Source organism: Sus scrofa, chromosome 5, assembly GCF_000003025.6.
Source record: "Sus scrofa isolate TJ Tabasco breed Duroc chromosome 5, Sscrofa11.1, whole genome shotgun sequence".
Lineage (NCBI taxonomy): Eukaryota > Metazoa > Chordata > Mammalia > Artiodactyla > Suidae > Sus > Sus scrofa.
Genome location: NC_010447.5, coordinates 45,339,002 through 45,359,190, shown reverse-complemented (window position 1 = coordinate 45,359,190; position 20,189 = coordinate 45,339,002). Strand labels below are relative to the sequence as shown.

General features: G+C 33.9%; 1 protein-coding gene across 7 annotated transcripts in view; it reads left to right on the top strand.

Moving 5' to 3' along the window:
• Window positions 1-20,189, top strand: part of CCDC91 (coiled-coil domain containing 91) — a 387,500-nt gene that overhangs the window by 166,471 nt on the left and 200,840 nt on the right. For all 7 annotated transcript variants that reach the window (XM_021090992.1, XM_021090995.1, XM_021090994.1 and 4 more), the window contains 1 exon segment: window positions 16,567-16,644. In XM_021090992.1, the coding sequence (XP_020946651.1) occupies window positions 16,567-16,644 (78 nt within the window).

Here is a 20,189-nt window from a genome sequence, read left to right as displayed (position 1 = left end):
CGAGCCGCGTCTGCAACCTACACCACAGCTCATGGCAACGCCGGATCGTTAACCCACTGAGCAAGGGCAGGGACCGAACCCGCAACCTCATGGTTCCTAGTCGGATTCGTTAACCACTGCGCCACGACGGGAACTCCAGAGTTGAGAAATCTTAAGCTAAAGGGACATACTTATTAAGGATATCTGTTTCAGTACTGGGTACAGTTTATTATGGCACAAGTGCTTTATTGCCATATGTAATATATTACTATACATTTAGTCTGATTTTTTCATGCTTGTTATTTTTTTTCTCCCATTTTATATTTGGCGAACTATTTGAATTAGTCTCTGCAGCTGACTTGGTAAGATTTTGAAAGATTCTGTCACATGTTATTGTTACTAATTGTATAGGGAAACAGAAATGAGATAGAATGAGGAGGTAGAGCTTATACTCAAGTTTATTAAATGGGAAGAGCTTGCTGTTGCATATGCTGTGTCATGCCAGTAAGACCTCCTTTCTTTTAGAAACCAGCTAAGCTCATTGCAGCTGTCAAATGTGGGGTCAGTGAGAGATGGAGAGGTGTTGTTTTACCGTTTTTGTTGTTTCGACAAAGTAGGTGCCTAAGGGATAATCTCCTCTTTTTTTTGGTGCTTCTCTGACATCTATAATTAGCCACATTGTTGTGTTGGATTCTTCAGATTTCAGTGGGAGGATTTTATACCATTTCTCAGTCATTTTAGTGCATATGTTAGATGTTTCCCACTATCTTTGTTTTGATTTCTTGCTTTTAAAATTTCCTTTTGGAATATCTGGAGGTGTTTACGGCTGCCTTATTCAATATAGCTGATTAGTTGTTTTGAAAGGGATGTAATCTTGTGGCTTCAGAGAAAGTGGTTGATGAAGCCTGTGCTAGAAAACCTTTTTCAGACTGTAGTAGTTAATTGTGTTCTGCTAATTATATTCAGACTTGCTCTTGGCCAAAGAATTTGGAGACTGAGAAACAGCTGCTTTCTAAGAGATGAAATAGAATGATTGATTGGTCCTTGGAGTTTCCTTCCTTCCTATTTCTCTCCTTCCCTTCCACCTTCCCTTTGTTCCTTCCTTCCTACCTACCTTCCTCCTTCTCTTTTGTTTAAGTATTGTAATAATTCATCCTAAAAACATCAGTCAAATGTTGTCTCTTAACCATCTTTGTTGGAGAGGATTCTGTTACTATATGTAGATTAATTTATTAGAGCTAATTACTTTGGGTTTTACTTGATTTGGCAGTGGTTAAAAATAATATAATGTGAATTGAGAAATGTTTATCAGTTTTTGTCATAAAGCTTGAAATTAAAATTTTTTTAGGTATAAATTGTGATTCAAATATCTAAATCGAGTTTGGTCATCAATAGGGTAGTGAAATTTTAAAATAAAAAAATAGTTAACTTCTCAGTTTTCTAGGAAGCATCTATATCTGTTAATTATGTAGTTCCTATTTTTATATGTATTTATTTAACAAATAGTTTTTTTCAGTACCAGTAACTTGAAGGCCTATTAAAAATGTTAGATCTCTGTATATTTAATAATTTTGGCAAAGAATTGATATTGGAGTGATTATGGGTAGTAGAGAATTTATTAGAATGTATGTCTGATGCCCGTTGAAAAGGACCTTACATCATTTTTACCAGACCAGAATTTCTAATAGACAATAATGAATTGATGAATGACTATATCAAATTTTATGTAGAGTGACCAGTTTGTGTCTTATTTTTATCACAGAAGGAGTTATAGCATGTTAGACTATATTTATTACGTTTTATTGGTTTTGTTTTTGATTAGGTTTTTTTTTTTTTTTTTTTTTTTGCTTCTTTTTAGGGCCAAACCTGCAGCATATGGAAGTTTCTAGGCCAGGGGTTGAATCAGAGCTACAGCTGCCTACCTATGCCAAACCACAGCAATGCCAGATTGAAGCTACATCTGTGACCTGTACCTCAGCTTGTGGCAACGCTGGGTCATTGACCCACTGAGCGAAGCCAGGGATCGAGCCCGTATACTTATGGATACTAGTCGAGTTCTTAACCCACTGAGTCACAACGGCAACTCTGTATATTTTATTGCATTTTATGTAGAAAACAAATCTGTTGAGAATGAATTTGGAATATACTCAAATAGTTCATTCTTTGATGTGATATTTGTAATAAACATTTGATTGGCTATCAGAAGATGTAATTTAGGCTTCACCCTGCCCTAACTGACAACTCAGTGAATTGAACAAATTTCTTGGCCTCATTAGTCTTCCGTTTCCTCATTTTAAAAATAAGTACATTGGAATAGCTTATCTTTAAAGTCTCTTTTTGTTTGAAAAGTATGTGGTTTTATTTAAGGTGAGGCCATTTTCCTAAATCTTCCCTTTCTACTGATAGTTTTGGGTTTGACATTTTGAAAGAAAACTATCATTGAGGTTCAAATTTGGTTTTGACTACTTTGAAGATAGGTAATAAATTTTTGGCTTTATATCCTTGAAATAATTTCCGGGTCATGTATGACTATTTGGTTATTACTGTGTTTTTCTTTTGGTAACTAGCCAGCCTGTTTGTTTTCTTGTGGTTGTATGATTACCATCTCTAACTTTGAAGTAAAAGGGGGTTGATTGATATAGATGGTTTTAGCATATAGTATCTTAGAATAGCATTAAGAAAGTTGATAGTGTATGTTAGAAATGACTTATTCTAACTCCTTCATTTAACAGATAAAGAAACATGCCCCAACATGTTTATTAATTTGTATGCTGGGCTCGTATCAGCAAAAGACCATTGATGATAATCTCATTCAGTCATTCAGTAAACACATATCTGAACCTCCTTTTTTTTTTTTTTTTTCTGAGCCTCCTTTTTGAAGACCAGGTTTTAAATTCGTTTTTAACATTCTTATTATAATGTTAAAGTCTCTCTGATGAAAAATGAAACACCTCTCTCACTTCCTAATATCTTTGGCCCTGAAGTCCTGTTTGTTCTCTCTCTTCTTTTATTGGGTACTTATTTATGGAGCAGACATTATATACAAGGTACAATTTGAGATATATGTAATGACAAGTAAAATTTCACCTTCTCAAATCGGACTTAATGTGAGACTTTGAAATCTCTCTAGTGCCTGGTTTTTTTTTTAACCTTCACAAGTGAGGAAGTGTTAGAGCGCCAGTCATTATCTTTGGCAGTATAGCAGAGGGAGACAGGCAATGAAGAATTAGTGCAAAATAATGTTATAGGTGCAGTGAATGAAAGTAAGCATTGTTAGTGGACAGTGATGAGTGAGTGCTATTTTATACAGGGTGAGTCAGGGTACATCTCTCTAGAACTATTATTTTTGAAAAGTAGCCAGAGGAAATGAGTGTGTAAAGTGAATAGTGTATCAAGTTCAGTAGCCTTGATACACTGAAGGATACAGCAGGGATGTGCTTACAATTATTTGAGGAAAGCCAGTGACATCAAATGGAGGGATCTGGGGAAAGAGGGATATAGCTTTGGGCTCTGGGAGGGATTATAGAGTTCATTTGCAGTAATGTGGAAGTTACTTGAAAATTTTGATCAGATATTTCATTATTTAACAGATATTTATTGAGCAGTCACACTATACCTGGTACTGTTTGATGGTGTTGATACTGTAGTGAACAACTGCTATCACAGAGATTGCATTCCGTGTGATTACCCTAAAGTGATTTTTTATTTGTAAATTTTATTGAAGTGTAGTTGATTTATAATATTGTGTTACTTTCTGCTGTATAACAAAGTGATTCAGTTATTCATGTACACAATCCATTCTCTTTCAGATTCATTTCCTACATAGATTATCATAGAATATTGTGCAGAATTCTCTATGCTACACAGCAGGTCCCTGCTGGCCTGTCATTCCATATACAACAGTGTGCATATGCCAATTCCAAACCTCCAGTCCATCCCTTTCCCCTGCACCTGTCGCTTTTGGTAACCATAAGTTTATTTCAAAGTTTTGAGTCTTTTTCTGTTCTACAAATAAGTTCATTTGTATCCTTTTTTTAGATTCCACATGTCTTTAACTGCTACCTTCACTTGGTATGGTCATCTCTAGGTCCATCCATGTTACTAAAAATGGCATGGTTTCATTCCTTTGTATAGCTGAGTAATATTCCATTGTATGCATGTACCCTGTCTTTATCTATTCCTTTGTCAATGGACATTTGACATTGGCTATTGTAAGCAGTGCTGCAGTGAACTTTGGGATGCATGGATCTTTTTTTTTTTTTTTGCTTTTTAGGGCCACATCTGTGGCGTATGGAGGTTCCCATGCTAGGAGTCGAATTGAAGCTACAGCGGCAGGCCACAGCCACAGCAAAGCCAGAACCAAGCCACATCTGTAACCTATACCACAGCTCACAGCAACGCCAAATCCTTAACCCACTGAGAGAGGCTGGGGATCAGACTTGCCTCCTCATAGATGCTAGTCAGATTCACTTCCAGTGAGCCACAACGGGAACTCCATGCATGTATCGTTTTGAATTATGGTTTTATCTGGATAGATGCCTAAGAGTGGGATTGTTGGATCATATGGTAGTTCCTTTTTAGTTTTTTGAGGACCCTCCATATTATTTTCCATAGTGGTTGTACCTATTTATATTTCCACTAACAGTGTAAGATGGTTCCCTTTTCGTCCACACTGGCAACATTTATTGTTTGTAGGCTTTTGATGATGGCCATTCTAGCTGGTATAAGGTGGTACCTCATAGTAGTTTTGATTTGCATTTCTCTAATAATTAGTGATGTTGAACAACTTTTCATGTGTTTTTTGCCCTTTGTATGTCTTCTTTGGAGAAATGACTATTTAGATCTCATTTATTGATGGTATGTTTGCATTTTGATTTGATCTGTATGAATTGTTTGTATATTTTGGACTTGAATCCCTTTTTTTTTTTTTTTTTTTTTTTTTTTTTCTGCTCTTTTCTATCCCATGGCACATGGAGGTTCCCAGGCTAGGGGTCTAATCAGAGCTGTAGCTGCCAGCCTGCACCAGAGCCACAGCAACGTGGGATCTGAGCTGCGTCTGCAACCTACACCAGAGCTCGCGGCAACACTGGGTCCTTAACCCACTGAGTAAGGCCAGGGATTGAACCTGCAACCTCATGGTTCCTATCGGATTTGTTAACCTCTGAGCCATTACGGGAACTCCTTGAATCCCTTTTTAGTCACCTCATTTGCAAATATTTTCTCCCATTCTATGGGTTGTTTTTTGTTTGTTTATGGTTTCCTTTGCTGTGCAAAAATTTTTAAGTTTAATTAGTTCCCATTTTTTATTTTTGTTTTTATTGTCGTTACTCTAGGAGGTGGATCTGAGAAGATATTGCTGCAGTTTATGTCAGAGAGTGTTCGGCTTTTGTTTTCCTCTCAGAGTTTTATAGTATCCTGTCTTATATTTAGGTCTTTAATCCATCTTGAGTTTATTTTTGTGTATGGTGTTAAGGAGTGTTCTAATTTCATTCTTTTACGTGTGGCTGTCCAGTTTTCCCAGCACTACTTATTGAAGAGACTGTCTTTTCTCCATTGTATATTCTTGTCTCCTTTGTTGCAGATTAGTTGGCCATAGGTGATTGGGTTTATTTCTGGACTTTCTATTCTGTTCCATTGATCTATGTTTCTATTTTTGTGCCAGTACCATATTGTTTTGATGACTGCAGCTTTGTAATGTAGTCTGAGGTCAGGGAAACTGATTACTCCAGTTCCATTTTTTTTCTTTCTCAGTATTGCTTTTGCCGTTTGGGGTTTTTTGTATTTCCATAAAATTAAAATTTTTTCTTCTAGTTCTGTGAAAAATGCAGTTGGTAATTTGATAGGGATTGCACTGAATTGTGTAGATTGCCTTGGGTAGTAGGCAATCATTTTGACCATATTGATTCTTTCAAGAGCATCATATATCTTTCCATCTGTGTCTTCTTTGATTTCTTTCATTAGCATGTTATAGTTTTTAGAGTACAGGACTTGTGTCTCTTTAGGTAAGTTTATTGCTAGGTATTTTATTCTTTTTTAATTTAGTGGTAAATGGGATAATTTCCCTGATGTCTCTTTCTGAACTTTCATTGTTAGCATAAAGGAATGTGATAAGTTTCTGTATATTCATGTTTTTGTTGTTTGTTTGTTTTCACTTTTTAGGGTGGCACCCATGGCATATGGAAGTTCCTAGGCTAGGAGTTGAATTGTAGCTGCATCTGCTGGCCTACAACACTAGCTGCATCTGCTGGCCTACAACACAGTGACGACAATGCCAGATCTGAGCCATATATCCCACCTACACCATAGGTCATGGCAATGCCAGATCCTTAACCCTCTGAGTGGGGCCAGGTATCAAAATGGATACTAGTCAGGTTCATTATTGCTGAGCCACATCAGGAACTCCTGTATATTAATTTTGTATTCTGCAACTTTTCCAAATTCATTGATGAGCTCTAACAGTTTTCTGGTAGCATCTTTAGGATTTTCTAGGTGTAGTATCATATCATGTGCAAACAGTGATAGTTTTACTTCTTCCTTTCAAATTTGGATTTCTTTTATTTTTCTTCTGTAATTGCCATGGCTAGAACTTCCAAAACTATGCTGAATAAAGGTGGTGAGAGTGGAAATCAATGTCTTATTCCTGATCTTAGTGTGAATTCTTTCAACTTTTCACCATTGAGAATGATGCTAGCTGTGGGTATGTCATATATAACCTTTAATATGTTGGTGCAGGTTCACTCTGTGCCAATTTTTTGGGGTGTTTTTATCAGAAATGGGTGTTGGATTTTGTTAAAAACTTTTTCTGCATCTATTGAGATGATCAAATGGTTTTTATTCTTCAACTTGTTAATGTAGTATATCACACTGATTGACTTGCATGTTGAGAAATCATTGCATCCCTGGGATAAATTTCACTTGATCATGGTGTATGATCCTCTAATGTATTGCTGGATTTGGTTTGCCAGTATTTTGTTGGGGACTTTTGCATCTGTTCATCAGTGTTATTGACCTGTGATTTTCATTTTTTTGTTATCTTTGTCTACACCTGTTCCACCCTGAATGCACCCAGTCTCATCTGATTGACCTAAAGTTTTAAACAACTGTTTTGACTGCTGTTTTGGAGGGAAGGTAGAACCAGTTAGGCAAGTATATTATTATAGTAGTCCTTTTAAGGAGTGATCCTGATATAGACTAGAAAAGTAGCTGTGGGGATGTTCACAAGTGCTCAGTTTTTGGATAATATGGTGGGGATGATTGGAAGTTTAAATAAGTGAAATAAATGAACCAGTATTTTCAAAGAGTTTAGAACAGTGCCCAGTACACATTCATATTATTTAAGAGTTTGTTAAAGAAATAAAAATGAAGATCAAGTCAATAGGATTTTCTGAGGGTATTACATGTGGATTGTGAGGAGAAAAAGAAATTTAAAATTTTCTTGATTTTTTTTTTATCTTAGCTGGAAATTTGGTAGAGGAAAACTAAAAGTTTGATGTTGGACACATTATCTTGGAGATTTCTTTTAGATATATGTGTAAGACCTTAATGGGCAGCTAGATATATAAATCTGAGAATCAGTCATTCCAGAGTTGAAAATATAATGTAAGGAGTAGTATATATAATACTAAATGAATAGAATTAAGATTAATTAGAAGTTGAACAAGTTCAAGGAGAGGTCTCATGGTCAGGGAACTCTTTGACTTCAAGATTCGTTTAATGGAAAGCAGCCAACAGAACAGACTGAGAAGGAAGAGAACCAAGTAAACAAAATATTCCAGAAGCAAGAGGGGTGGATTTGGCATGGTGATTGGCAACAACAGAGGTTATGTAGTTTTTGAATCTTCTCAGACTTTCTTACAAAGTTAGCATAAGCTATTTAAAGGAAAAAAAAAATCCACAAATACCATCTTCAGTAAAAGAGTAGATGGGAGTTGTCATCTATTGAACTATTGATAGCAGCAAGACCATGCATGTCTATCACATCTGTTCTTGAGTGATAGAGAGGAACATAAAGGGGATTTAGAGTGGTCCTGAGGGCTGAGAGACCCAAGTATTACTACCTCAAAAGGAACAGTTTCCAATCAGATTAGAAGACTTGGAAGACAGATCTGAGGACAACAGCTAAAACAAGCAGAGGGCTCTGAACCCTTATTTCTCTTGGAAATATCCAGAGCAAACACCCTTTTTAAAGTACAGAGGTACGTAGTATGTGAATTGGTAGGGAAGGAGAGCACTCTGTATCTGTAAGGGAGGGCTTCAGAGAAAGAGATATAAGAGAGTACTGGAGAAGTGCCTAACCTGGAAAAATTTTTAATTACATTATAATAGCAACAGAAGAGGGAGCCCTAGAATCATAAAGCTAGGAAAGTTGTTCAGGTGCATCTCAACTCCTTAGTCAAAAACTTCTATCTAAGCATAAACTGGTCCATGGATAAGTGAAAAGGATTGTGATGGATCTGAGTACAAAGATTTAGAAGCATTTGAAGAAGAGCGTAAATCAGAAGAATCATTCAGAAATGAGAAGGAAACAATTAAGCAAGATGTAATTGACAGACTCACAAAAAGAATTAGACATGAAAGAATAAATTAGAAAATGAGGATGAAGTTTGAAAGAACAAAAGAGTAAATGTAATAGCAGTTACAGCCTAGTCCCCTCTCCCTCAGCACCTGGCAAATGCTAATCTACCTTCTGCCTCTGGATTTCCCTATTTTGGACATTTTGTGTAAAATGGAGTCATGCAATATGTGGCCTTTTGTGTCTCACTCCTTCTACTTTGCATAATGTTTTCAAGGTTCTTCCATGCTGTAGCATGTTTTATTTCATTCATTTTATGGATGAATAGTATTCACTTGTATGGCTAATACTTCATTTTGTTTAACCATTTATTGATTGATGAACATTTGCATTGTTCCCACTTTTTTTGCTATTATTAATAATGCTGATATCATTTTTGTACAAGTTTTTGTGGGAATGTATGTTTTCAATACCCTTGGATATGTAACTAGAAGTGAAATTTCTTGGACATTTGGTAACTGTATGTTTAATTTTTTAAGTAACTGCCAAAATGTTTCACACTGTAGAGACACCATTTTACTTTTCAACCAGCAAGGTATGAGGGTTTCAGTTTCTCCACTGCCTTGCAAACACTTATTTTCTGCAGTTTTTATTGTACCCATCCTAGTGGATGTCAGTGGTTTTGACTTGAATTTCCATCATGTCTAATGATGTTGAATATTAGTATCTTTGGGGAAATATCTACTCAAGTTATTTGCCTATTTTTAAAATTTGGTTATCTTTTTATTGCTGAGTTATAAGTATTGTTTGTGTGTTCTGAATACAATTTTTTTTAGATATGCTATTTACAAATATTCAGTGGGTTGATTTTTTTTTGCTATTTTTAACTGTCTTTTTAATGCTTTTATTTATTTTTTTCATTATAGCTATTTTAGAGTGTTCTGTCAATTTTCTGCTGTACAGCATGGTGACTCAGTTACACATACAAGTATATATTTTTTTTCTCACATTATCATGCTCCATCATAAGTGACTAGACATAGTTCCCTGTGCTATACAGCAGGATCTCATTGCTTATCCATTCCAAAGTGTCTTTTGATACATAAAGTTTTAAATTTATATATTTTAAAAAATCTTTTGCTTGTGCTTATAGAGTTGTATTTTTAGAAAACGCTCCCTAATCCATGGTTACAAAAATATGCACCTATTTTTCCTACAAAAATGTAATAGTTTTAGTTCTTATTTTCAGGTATTTGATTCATTTTGAGTTAGTTTTTATATATTATATGAAGTAGAGTTCCGGATTTTTCTTTTGCATGTATGTCCAGTTACCTCATAGTCATTTGGTGATAAGATTATTCTCACTGTTGAATTAACTTGTTTGCTGTTGTCACAGATCAATTGATTATAGGTATATGGGCTTATTGGGGACTATCATTTCTGTTTTCCACTGGATTCCTTATCCTTACAGCAGTAGCACACTGTTTTGGAGCTACTGTACTAAGTTACTGGAGCTTTGTACTAAGTTTTGTAATTGGGAAAAATAAGTCATCCAACTTTGCTTTCCTTTTTTCCAAGATTTTTTTAGCTACTCGTAATTCCTTACAATTCTATATGAATTTTACAATGAGCTTGTCCGATTCTGAAAAATAAAATTACTGCAATTTTGATAGGGATTGCATTGATTCTATAGATAAATTTTGGGGTTAAGGACATTTAACATGTTTTTGAATCCAGGAACACAGAATACTTTTCCCCTTTTAAGAGTCTATAATGTTTTGTAGTTTGTAGTGTTAAAGTTTTTACACTCTTTGGTAAAATTTACTCCTCAGTATTTTACCCTTTTTCGTGATATTGTAAGTAGAACTGTTTACTTTATTTCATTTTTTTTTTTTTCCCTTTTGTAGGCCTGCACCTGCAGCATATGGAAGTTCCCAGACTAGAGGTCAAATTGGAGCTGCAGTTGCCAGCCTTTGCCACAGCCACAGCAACTGAGATCTTAGCCATGTCTGTAACCTACACCATAGCTTATGGCAATACCAGTTCCTTAACCCACTGAAAAAGGCCAGGGTTTGAACCTGTGTCTTCATGGATACTAGTCAGGGTCGTAACCCCTTGAGCCACTATGGAAACTCCATTATTTCATATTTGAATTGTTCATTGTAACTATATAGAAATATAACAGATTTTTGTGTTCTGATCTTATTTCTTATAACTTTGCTGAACTTTACTATTAGATTTAATAGTGTTTTATTTATTAGATCTAATAATTTTGTACAGTTTCCTATATATATAATATCTTCTGAGAATAGGGATAATTTTACTTCATTTCTAATATACTACTTTCAAGGATGCTTTTTATTTATTTTTCTTGCCTAATGCCCTTGTTAGAATTTCAGTACAATGTTTAAAAGAGGCAGCAAGAGTGGACATCCTTGTCTTGTTCCTGATGTTAGGGGAAAGCTTTTAGTCTTTCATGAATAATATGATGTTAGATGTGGGTGTTTCACAAATTTCCTTTATCAGGTTGAGGATGTCACTTTTTGTTCTTCATTTATTGATTGTATTGATATCTTTTTACTTTTTTCTGCATACTAAGACAATCACGTGGAGTTTTTCCCTTCATTATTTTAATATGGTGTTTTAAATGGATTAATTTTTGTATGTTGAACCATCTTTGCATTCCTGAGATAAATTCCACTTGGTCCTAGGGTATATTCTTTTTAATATACTGTTGGACTCTGCTTGCTGCTATTTTGTTGAGGAATTTTCCACCTATATTCATAGACACATTGCTTTGTCCTTTCTTGTGTTATCTTTGTGTGGCTTTGGATTAGTATAATACTGGCCTTTTTGAATGAGTAGGACCTGTTCCCTCATCTTGTATTTTTGGGAAAAATATGAAAAAAGATTAGTGGTGGTCTTTTTTTAAGAATTTGTTAAAATTCACCACTGATGTCATTTGAAAAAGGGATTGTCTTTGTGCAAAATTTTTTGATTACTGATTCAGTCTCTTGTTATATGTTTGTTTGATTTTCTATTTCTTCTGGAGTCAGTTTTGGTAGTTTGGATAATTTTAGGAATTTATCCATTACAACTCTGTTATCTAATTTGTTGGCATACAGTTGTTCATAATATATTCATATGCTCATTTTTGTTTCCTTTAGGTCAGTAGTAAGTACTTTCCTTCATTATTGATTTTAATAATTTGAGTCATTTGTCTTTTTTTCCTTGGTCAATCTAGCTAAGATTTTTCAATATGGCATTTTTTTTTTTTTAAAGAACCAACTTTTATCTAGTTAATTTTCTCTACTGTTTTTCTATTCTTTTATTTATCTTCTTCTTAATCTTTTTCTTTCTTTCATTATGCTTTCTTTAGGTTTAGTTTGCTCTTTCTCATTCCTTAAAGCAAAAGGTTAGGTTATTAATTTGAGATTTTTCTTTTTCTTTTTTTTGTGTATTTTTTTAGGGCCACACCTGTGGCACATGGAGGTTCCCAGGTTAGGGGTCCAATCGGAGCTGTAGCCGCCGCCCTACACCACAGCCACAGCAATGCCAGATCCGAGCTGCGTCTGTGACCTATACCACCACTCAAGGCAATGCCGGATCCTTAACCCACGGAGCAAGGCCAAGTATCAAACCTGCAACCTCATAGTTCCTAGTCAAATTTGTTTCCGCTGCACCATGACAGGAACCCTAATTTGAGATATTTCTATTTTTGCAATATAAATGTTTAATTTCCCTTGTGATTTCTTCTTTGACTCATTGGTTATTTAGGAATGAATTGTTTAACTTCCACACATTTGTGAATTTTCTGTTTCCCACTATTAATTATTTCAAAATTCATTTCCTCGTGGTCAGAGAGCATACTTTGTATGATTTCAGTAGTTTAAAATTTATTAATTCATTGTTTTATGACCTACCATATAGTCTATTCTGGAGATTGTTCCATGTCTACTTGAAAAGAATGTATATTCTGCTGTTTTTGGGTGGAGTATTCTATAGTTGTTTGTTTCTTCTATTTGTTTTATGTGTTGTTTAGTCTTCTATGGTTTTGTTGATCTTTTGTTTAGGGATTTTGTTCACTATTGAAAAGTAGCAGTAGCAAATATAATACTATAAGCAGCAGTAATAATACCTTATTTTTGTCTTCATTATCAAAATCATTTCATATTCATTATCACTGTGTTACTCTGTAATGATCACTCAGCCTTCTACATTATTAGAGAATGATACTCTTATGTTTTCATTATCTTTTTATCCCCAGAGCTAAGCAGAGTCTGGAACATGGTAATTGTTTAAACTAAATATACTGCTTACAAAAAAATTTTGTTATAAAATAATGGCTCTGAAAATTTTAGGTTATCCAATAACTGTAAATTTTGTGATATTTGGAAAGTCTACATTTTCTACCTTGAATTATGATGGAGTCAAAAGCATTGTCATTGCACCATGAGGTCCTTATATTCAATTATGATTAATATTATGAAATATATATATCATGTAAAAAATCTTTATGAAGTGTATTTTGAATATAATATTTAAAATTTTAATTCTGGTATCTAAAATGATTATAGAAATCTGTTATGTCAATAATGAGAATTTTCAACTGTAATAGAAAATTAAAGAAGTTGACAGAACATTGTAAATCAAATGTAACAAAAAAAAATTGAAGAAAACATGAGAATTTTAGCCTAATCCAACAAACATTTGTCAACAGCTGTTATGTTCTAACACACTATGCAAAGCACTGGGTTGCTCTTCCTTCTATGTGAGAAGATATAGCCATTGACAAAGTGTTAAAATTCAGTTTTAATAAAATATAATGTTATGGAATATTTTGGTAATTTATAAAATGTCTATTAGAAAAGACCTTTTACATTGCTTAATAATTGTATTCCATGCATCCCTTTAATAGCACACTAATGCTTTTAAATTATTCATGTCATTATTCAAGACTGTAGTTGTAGAATGATCAGACTTTGTAATTGAAATGGTACATATTCATCTTTTATTTGTAATTAATTCGGTAAAAGTTGAATATATTCTTAGTTTCACTTAGTGGATCTAGGTTAATTTACTTTGCTTTAGACTAATTAATTCTAGAAAGCTTTTTGAATGTTTTGTTTCTCAGTTTCCATTGTAACTGAAGAGGTTAGTTAGTAATAGGTATTGTCAAGAGAGAAAAAGAAAAGTGAATTAGTATTAGTTAAATCTGGAAAATGCTGGTTTTAGTAAAGTTCAATATATTTCTTTACTTCTGGGTTTGTAGGAGGCTTAATATTTTAATACATGTTGGTAATTTCCACTATTTGTTTGACTGTGTAGCCTGTTTTATATGACTTTGTTACAAATCACTGTTCTCAAGGTGGAGTATATGCATTCCAAAAACTGTCTAAGATGATTCACTATAATATGAAAAGAAAATGTCAGAATACCTATTTCTATTTACTTTTTAAAAATCTTGAAAAATAAGAAAAACAAAACCTATCTTAATATTCATCATGTAAATTGATGCTTTTGCCCTTCTGAGTTCTTTTATGGAAATGTCATATACTATTAGTGAGATAACCTGACCTAAATGGGAGTTCCCAAGTGATGAGCTAGTTGGTTATGATGCCCATACTTTCCCAGGTTATTGGATTTAGCTGCTGTGTTAGTTTTTACTAACACAACTCTCACAAAAACTGGAAAATGATTTTAAAAACATTGTTTCCATGAGCCATTAGATTTGGTAATTATACTAACAAAAATTAGTGTTTGTAACAAGTGCCCTCGTTTCGTACTTTATGGTTAGGCTACTTTGGGAAATAGTGATTTAGCCAAAATAAGATGCATAAAGCAATGTACTGGAAAGGACAATTGGATGTTGACAATGATATAGCACCTGTTGAATCCTTAAGGTATAATAAACAAGGGGAGTTGATAAATGAGAAAGTGGTAGCAGTAAATGAACAAGAACTATTGGCGTTATCTTTTATCTTTTAACTGTAATTTTTCTCTCCAAGTCTTCTGAAGTGATGGTGCAGTCATTCCTTGCAGTCATTCAGTATCCCGGGCTGACAGAGGCCCTTCTGCTGTTGGCAGCCCATGGCTTTAATTGTCATCTTGGCCCACTGACATCCAGGGAGAAAAAAGACGAAGAAAGGGAACAAGTGGAGGACTGTGTGGGAAGTTTTGTACTTCAAACTCGAAATGAATGGTGTACATCACTTCCACCAACCTGACATTCTTGAAATAAATTGTACATGGTTAAGATGTATTATTTATGTATTGCTAGGTCCTGTTTTCCAACATTTTGTTTAGAATTTTAGTTTCTGTTTTCATAAAAGAGATGGGTTCAGAATTTTATTTTCTTCTAAATATCTTTGCAGATTTTCGAGTGAGGGATATGCTCTCTTAGTAAAATATGTGGGAAAGTATTCCCTCTTTTTCTGTTCTCTTTAAGATTTTGTATAATATCTCTGTTCCATGTTTTATAATTATTTATTAAAATTAAACCCGTTAAGTCATCTGGGTGTAGGGATACCTTAGTCAATATTTTTATTTTGTTTGTTTTTAAAACAATACAGGTTTAATTTTTTGAAAACAAATATAGGACTCTTCAGATTTTTTTATTTCACCTTCTTTGTTACATTAAGTTGTATTTTTTCCTAGTTTTTTCATTTCATCTGAAAGTTCATATTTATTGCTATATTACTTAGTGATATCTTATCGTTTATTAGAAATATGTGGTTATATATAAAAATAATATTCTGAATTCATATATAATGTTGGAATTTTTTTAACTTTTCTTCATCACTTTATTGTTGCCGTCTTGCTAAATTTCATTTTTTTCCGCTTTCCTTGGATTTTTTTTTAATGCTTCTTCTGTTGCATGTCTAATTCATCTTTTTACTCTGTCCCATGTCTTTTTAAAGATTTTTAAAAATATTTTCCATCACTTTTTCTTTTTGCTATAGTCATTTTTTCATTTTTTTCACTGTCTTTTAGTTCTCTAATCTTGCTTTCTGCTGTTTCATCTACTATTTACCTCATCTATTGCATTATTAACAATAAATTTAACTTAGTTGTAGAGTTTATTTTATGAATTCCTGCTCGCTGATGAAAATTATCCATTTTCTCCATAAGAAATGGAGACTGTGTTTATTATTTTAATGTATTTATTATTTTCTCGAATGTATTTGTTATTCATACATATTTTAAAGTCTTTCATAACTAATATCTGAATCACACAAGGGTCTGTGTCTTTTGTCTTTTCTGTTTTATATTTCTTTGGTTTTGTCTCTTATCATCTCTGATAATTCTGTACTTTGTGTTTGAAAAATTGGAGAGACTCTAGGTTGTTAACATTCTCTAAAGAGTGTTCAGCCTCTCCCTTCCTAGGAAGGTAGAATGGAGAGGGTCTTGATTACCTTATTCTAGTGGTTCTCAAACTTTATTTTGTATTAAACTATAGATGTATATGTATTATTGGAGAAGTAATTAAAAAAGCAAAAAGAGGCTCTGGCTTGTTGAAGTAACACAGAGCCTCCATCTCTTGATCTAGGTCCAGAATTGCCAAATGTTGCAAGGGATAATACCATTTCCTTACCTCTGAGCATGGTTTTCCTTTCTCAGTTATTGTTTTCCTTTAATTTCTCATTGCTAAAGCCCTCCAGAATGCTTTTAAGCAGAACTTGTTTTTAAAAATACTTTTCTTGGAATTCCTGTCATGGCTCAATGGAAATGAATCTGACTAGCATCCATAAGGACACAGGTTCCATCTTTGGCCTTGCTCAATGGGTTAAGGATCTGGCGTTGCCCTGAGCTGTGATATAGATTGCAAATGTGGCATTACTGTCGCTGTGTGTAGGCCAGTGGCTACAGCTCCAATTCTACCCCTCGCCTGGGAATCTCCATATACCATGGGCACTGCCCTAAAAAACAAACAATAAAACAACCTTTTCTCTGTTTTCCATCTGTAGCATTGGTGTGCCACAAACCACTTAATCACTTATAGATGCAAAAGTCAGTGGTTTAATAATTGTGTAAACAGAGGAACAAATCATGACTTAGTTTCTTATTTTCTTTCAGGAAAAGCATAAACAAGAATTGGAAGACATGAGGAAAGCTGGTCATGAAGCCCTTAGCATTATTGTGGATGAATATAAGGTAGAGATTTGAGAGTCTTTATTCTTTTAAACTTTGACAAACTTAAAAAAATTACATACGTAGACGTACGCAAACATGTACAAATTTTGGAATTGTAGTATAATCTCATATTGGTATAGATTTCCTTTCATTTGATCTGTAAGTGTTCATTGAAAGCATACTTGGTTGATTACAAAGGTAATGCTAGATGTTTCTCTATATTTGAAAACTTAATAGAATATTTGAGAACACAGGATTGGCAGTCGAAGTTCGAAAACAAAATACCATAGAATTAATTGCTAGATTAGCTTTTTTTTTTTTTTAACTGTGGTTTCACCTTTTTTGGTTTTTTTTTAGGGCCATACCTGCGGCATATGGAAGTTTCCAGGCTAGAGGTCGAATTGGAGCTACAGCTGCCATCCTATGCCACAGCCACAGCAATGCCAGATCCGAGCCATGTCTGTGACCTACACCACAGCTGTAGCAATGCTGGATCCTTAACCCAGTAGTGAGGACAGGGACCAAACCTGCATCCTCATGGTTACTCATCTGGTTCATTATGGCTGAGCCACAGCAGGCACTCGGTTTCACTTTTTTATAGAAAAAAACAGGCATGACATAAACCTGAAATATATTGTCACACTTTTTTTCTTAAGCAGATAAAATAGATTTGGGTTACATTTAAACAATAGTAGAAATTATGATAAATGTCAGTATCAGTGATATACCCAGTGTTATTCTTGGATTCTATGCCTACATAAGCTTAATCATTTAAAGCAGATTGAGAGTTTAGTGAAAAATAGTTTTCCTCCTAAATTTCATACTAGATCATTTTTTTCCCACCAAATAATTGAGGGATACATTGTTACTGAAATCAGATTCAGCAATTATCCCCAGAAGTAACCAGTGTTAACAGTTCTATGTGCATCCTTCTAGCAGTTTTTCTTCATATTTATACATATATATGTACATATAGATACATGTACCTGTATATATACACACATACATATATCATGCTGTATAATTTTAATTTACTTTTATAAAAATGTTATTCTGCTCATCTCTTCTTTCACATATATTTATATATTTATATTCTTATATATTATAAATATATAATGTAAATATATATTATGTTTTATATAGTTTATGTATTTATATATTTTCCTTATCCTTTTTGTTCTATAGTATTCTACAGTATGTCTATTTATATACATACACATACCATAATTGCTTTAACTCTACCTGTATAAGTAAGCATTTAGTTTACTTTTCAATTGTAAATTATTATGCTTAAATGATAAAAAAAAATCCTTCTTCCATACGTGGAATATAGAAATTTTTTATTGATTCAGCTTCATCCCTAAATAAAATAAATTAATGTCCTTTCAATTAGCTGGTAATTTAACGTCAAAGGGTTTCCTGTCACAAGTCATTTTGATGAAAGTAGAAAAAGAAGTAGATCCAGAATTAATTTAAGTTAAAAGGGCTTTTTTGGAGTTCCTGCTGTGGCACAGTGGGATCAGCATTGTCTGTGCAGCATGAGGATTCAGGTTTGATCCCTGGCCCGGTACAGTTGGTTATAGGGTCCGGCATTGCCACAGCTGCAGTTTAGGTCCCAACTGCGGCTTGGATCTGATCCCCAGCCTGGGAATTCCATGTACTGCAGCTGTGGCCACAAAAAAAAAAAAAAGAAGAAGAAAGAAAGGTCATTTTTGTGACCACACCCATATAGAAACTTGCCATCATTTAGAAGGTTATAAGCTAAAGCTGTAATTATTGTCTCTTTTATAATATGAATTTTGAGTTCTACTAATATAAACTAGCTTTACAGTTATTGAGTTGGGGAAAAGTATAGGATCTATTTTGAACCATCTTCTTTTCTATTCCTAAGGCTAAGGGTGGGAATAATTAAAATATTGGAATTTACCTAATTCTTTTGGCATTTTATTTATTTTTATTTTTTCTTTTTGGGGCCGCATCTGTAGCATTTGGAGGTTCCCACGCTAGGGGTTAAATTGGAGCTGTAGCTGCTGGCCTATGCCACAGCCACAGTAACTCAGGATCCATGCTATGTCTGGACCTACACCACAGCTCAAGGCAGTGCCGGATCCTTAACCCACTGAGCAAGGCCAGGGATTGAACCTGTGTCCTCATGGATGCTAGTCAGATTCATTTACGCTGAGCCATGATGGAGCTCTTCTTCTGGCATTTTAAATGATGTATTCATAGATAAATTTGTATTTTACTTATTTTTGTTTATGAATTCTAAATTAAATGTTTTGAAAGTACTTAGATTGTGTATGTTTTTATGGAAAGATCAGTATTTTGATATTCAAAACTTTTTGTGGTTCTGGTTGCCCATATTTCCTTTGATGAAAACATGTTTATTATGTGTTAACTTTCAACACTAGCAACTAATGCATTGGACAAGCGTATGTTTGAATTCCCTAGTTACTCAGTGGGTTAAGGATCTGGCGTTATCATTGCAGTGGCTTGAGTTCTCTGTGCTGTGGCCATCAAGAAAAAAAAAATGTGTAAAAAATTGACAAATATATCTTGCAAATTGTGTTTTGAAGAAACTTAGTTGAGAGCTACTCATTTTATCTCTTCTTTGTCTAGTATCATTTGACACCCATTTAGAGAGAGTTTAAAAGTTTGAAGCACTTTATGATTTGCTTGAAAGGATTAAGAATGAGATCAAGTATCCTACAAAGTTATATTTAAATTATCATAACTTTATTTAAATTATCATATTATACTTGTAGTCAGTTAATGTACAAACTATATATATTCTCTTATAGTAGGGAACTTTGGTGTAAATATTTGCATGTAGCTTTCCATATTAATTTATTGATGGGCTTCACATTTTGCACCAAGACCTCATAGTACTCAGGAGGAGTACATGTGATATGTTAATTATTGTGTAAAATTTTAAGACTAAAGTATCTAGAAACATACTGACAATCAACTTTGTAACAATATGTAAAATATTAAGTAATTTAGATGGGAAAAATAATGTTTTCTTGATGTCTTTATAATGTAAATATATAATGTATTGTGTGTTACTTTCAACACTAGCAACTAATGCATTGAACAAGCATATGTTTATATGTTTGTTATAACAAAACATATAACCCAGTGTGTCTTTGAAACACTGTTATTCCTTGAAAAATATAAAATGAAATGGTTGTACATTTAAAAAATGACAAAATCTTAAAAAGTAATGCATAGGAAGATACATTATTTTTGCATTAGCCTCCGCCTTCCAGGAATATGAAGTAGATATTTTTCTTCTATTCTTCTAAGTATAGGTTTAAAAAAACCCTGGACATTATATGTAAAAGACATAAGATTCTGAGAGTGAAGGCAGACTGGCCAGGGACTCTGAATCCAAGTAACTACCTAATGCTGCATTCCGTGGTTGTTTCTTTTGTTTGTTTTTTCTTCCTCATTTGCCCCAGACAAGGTACTGGAGAAATGAGCAGCCCAGAAATACCAAATGGGAATAGACAGTAGACTCCAAGAAAAGCCTCCTTCTCTGTCTAAAAGATCAGTAGAGCTTCCAT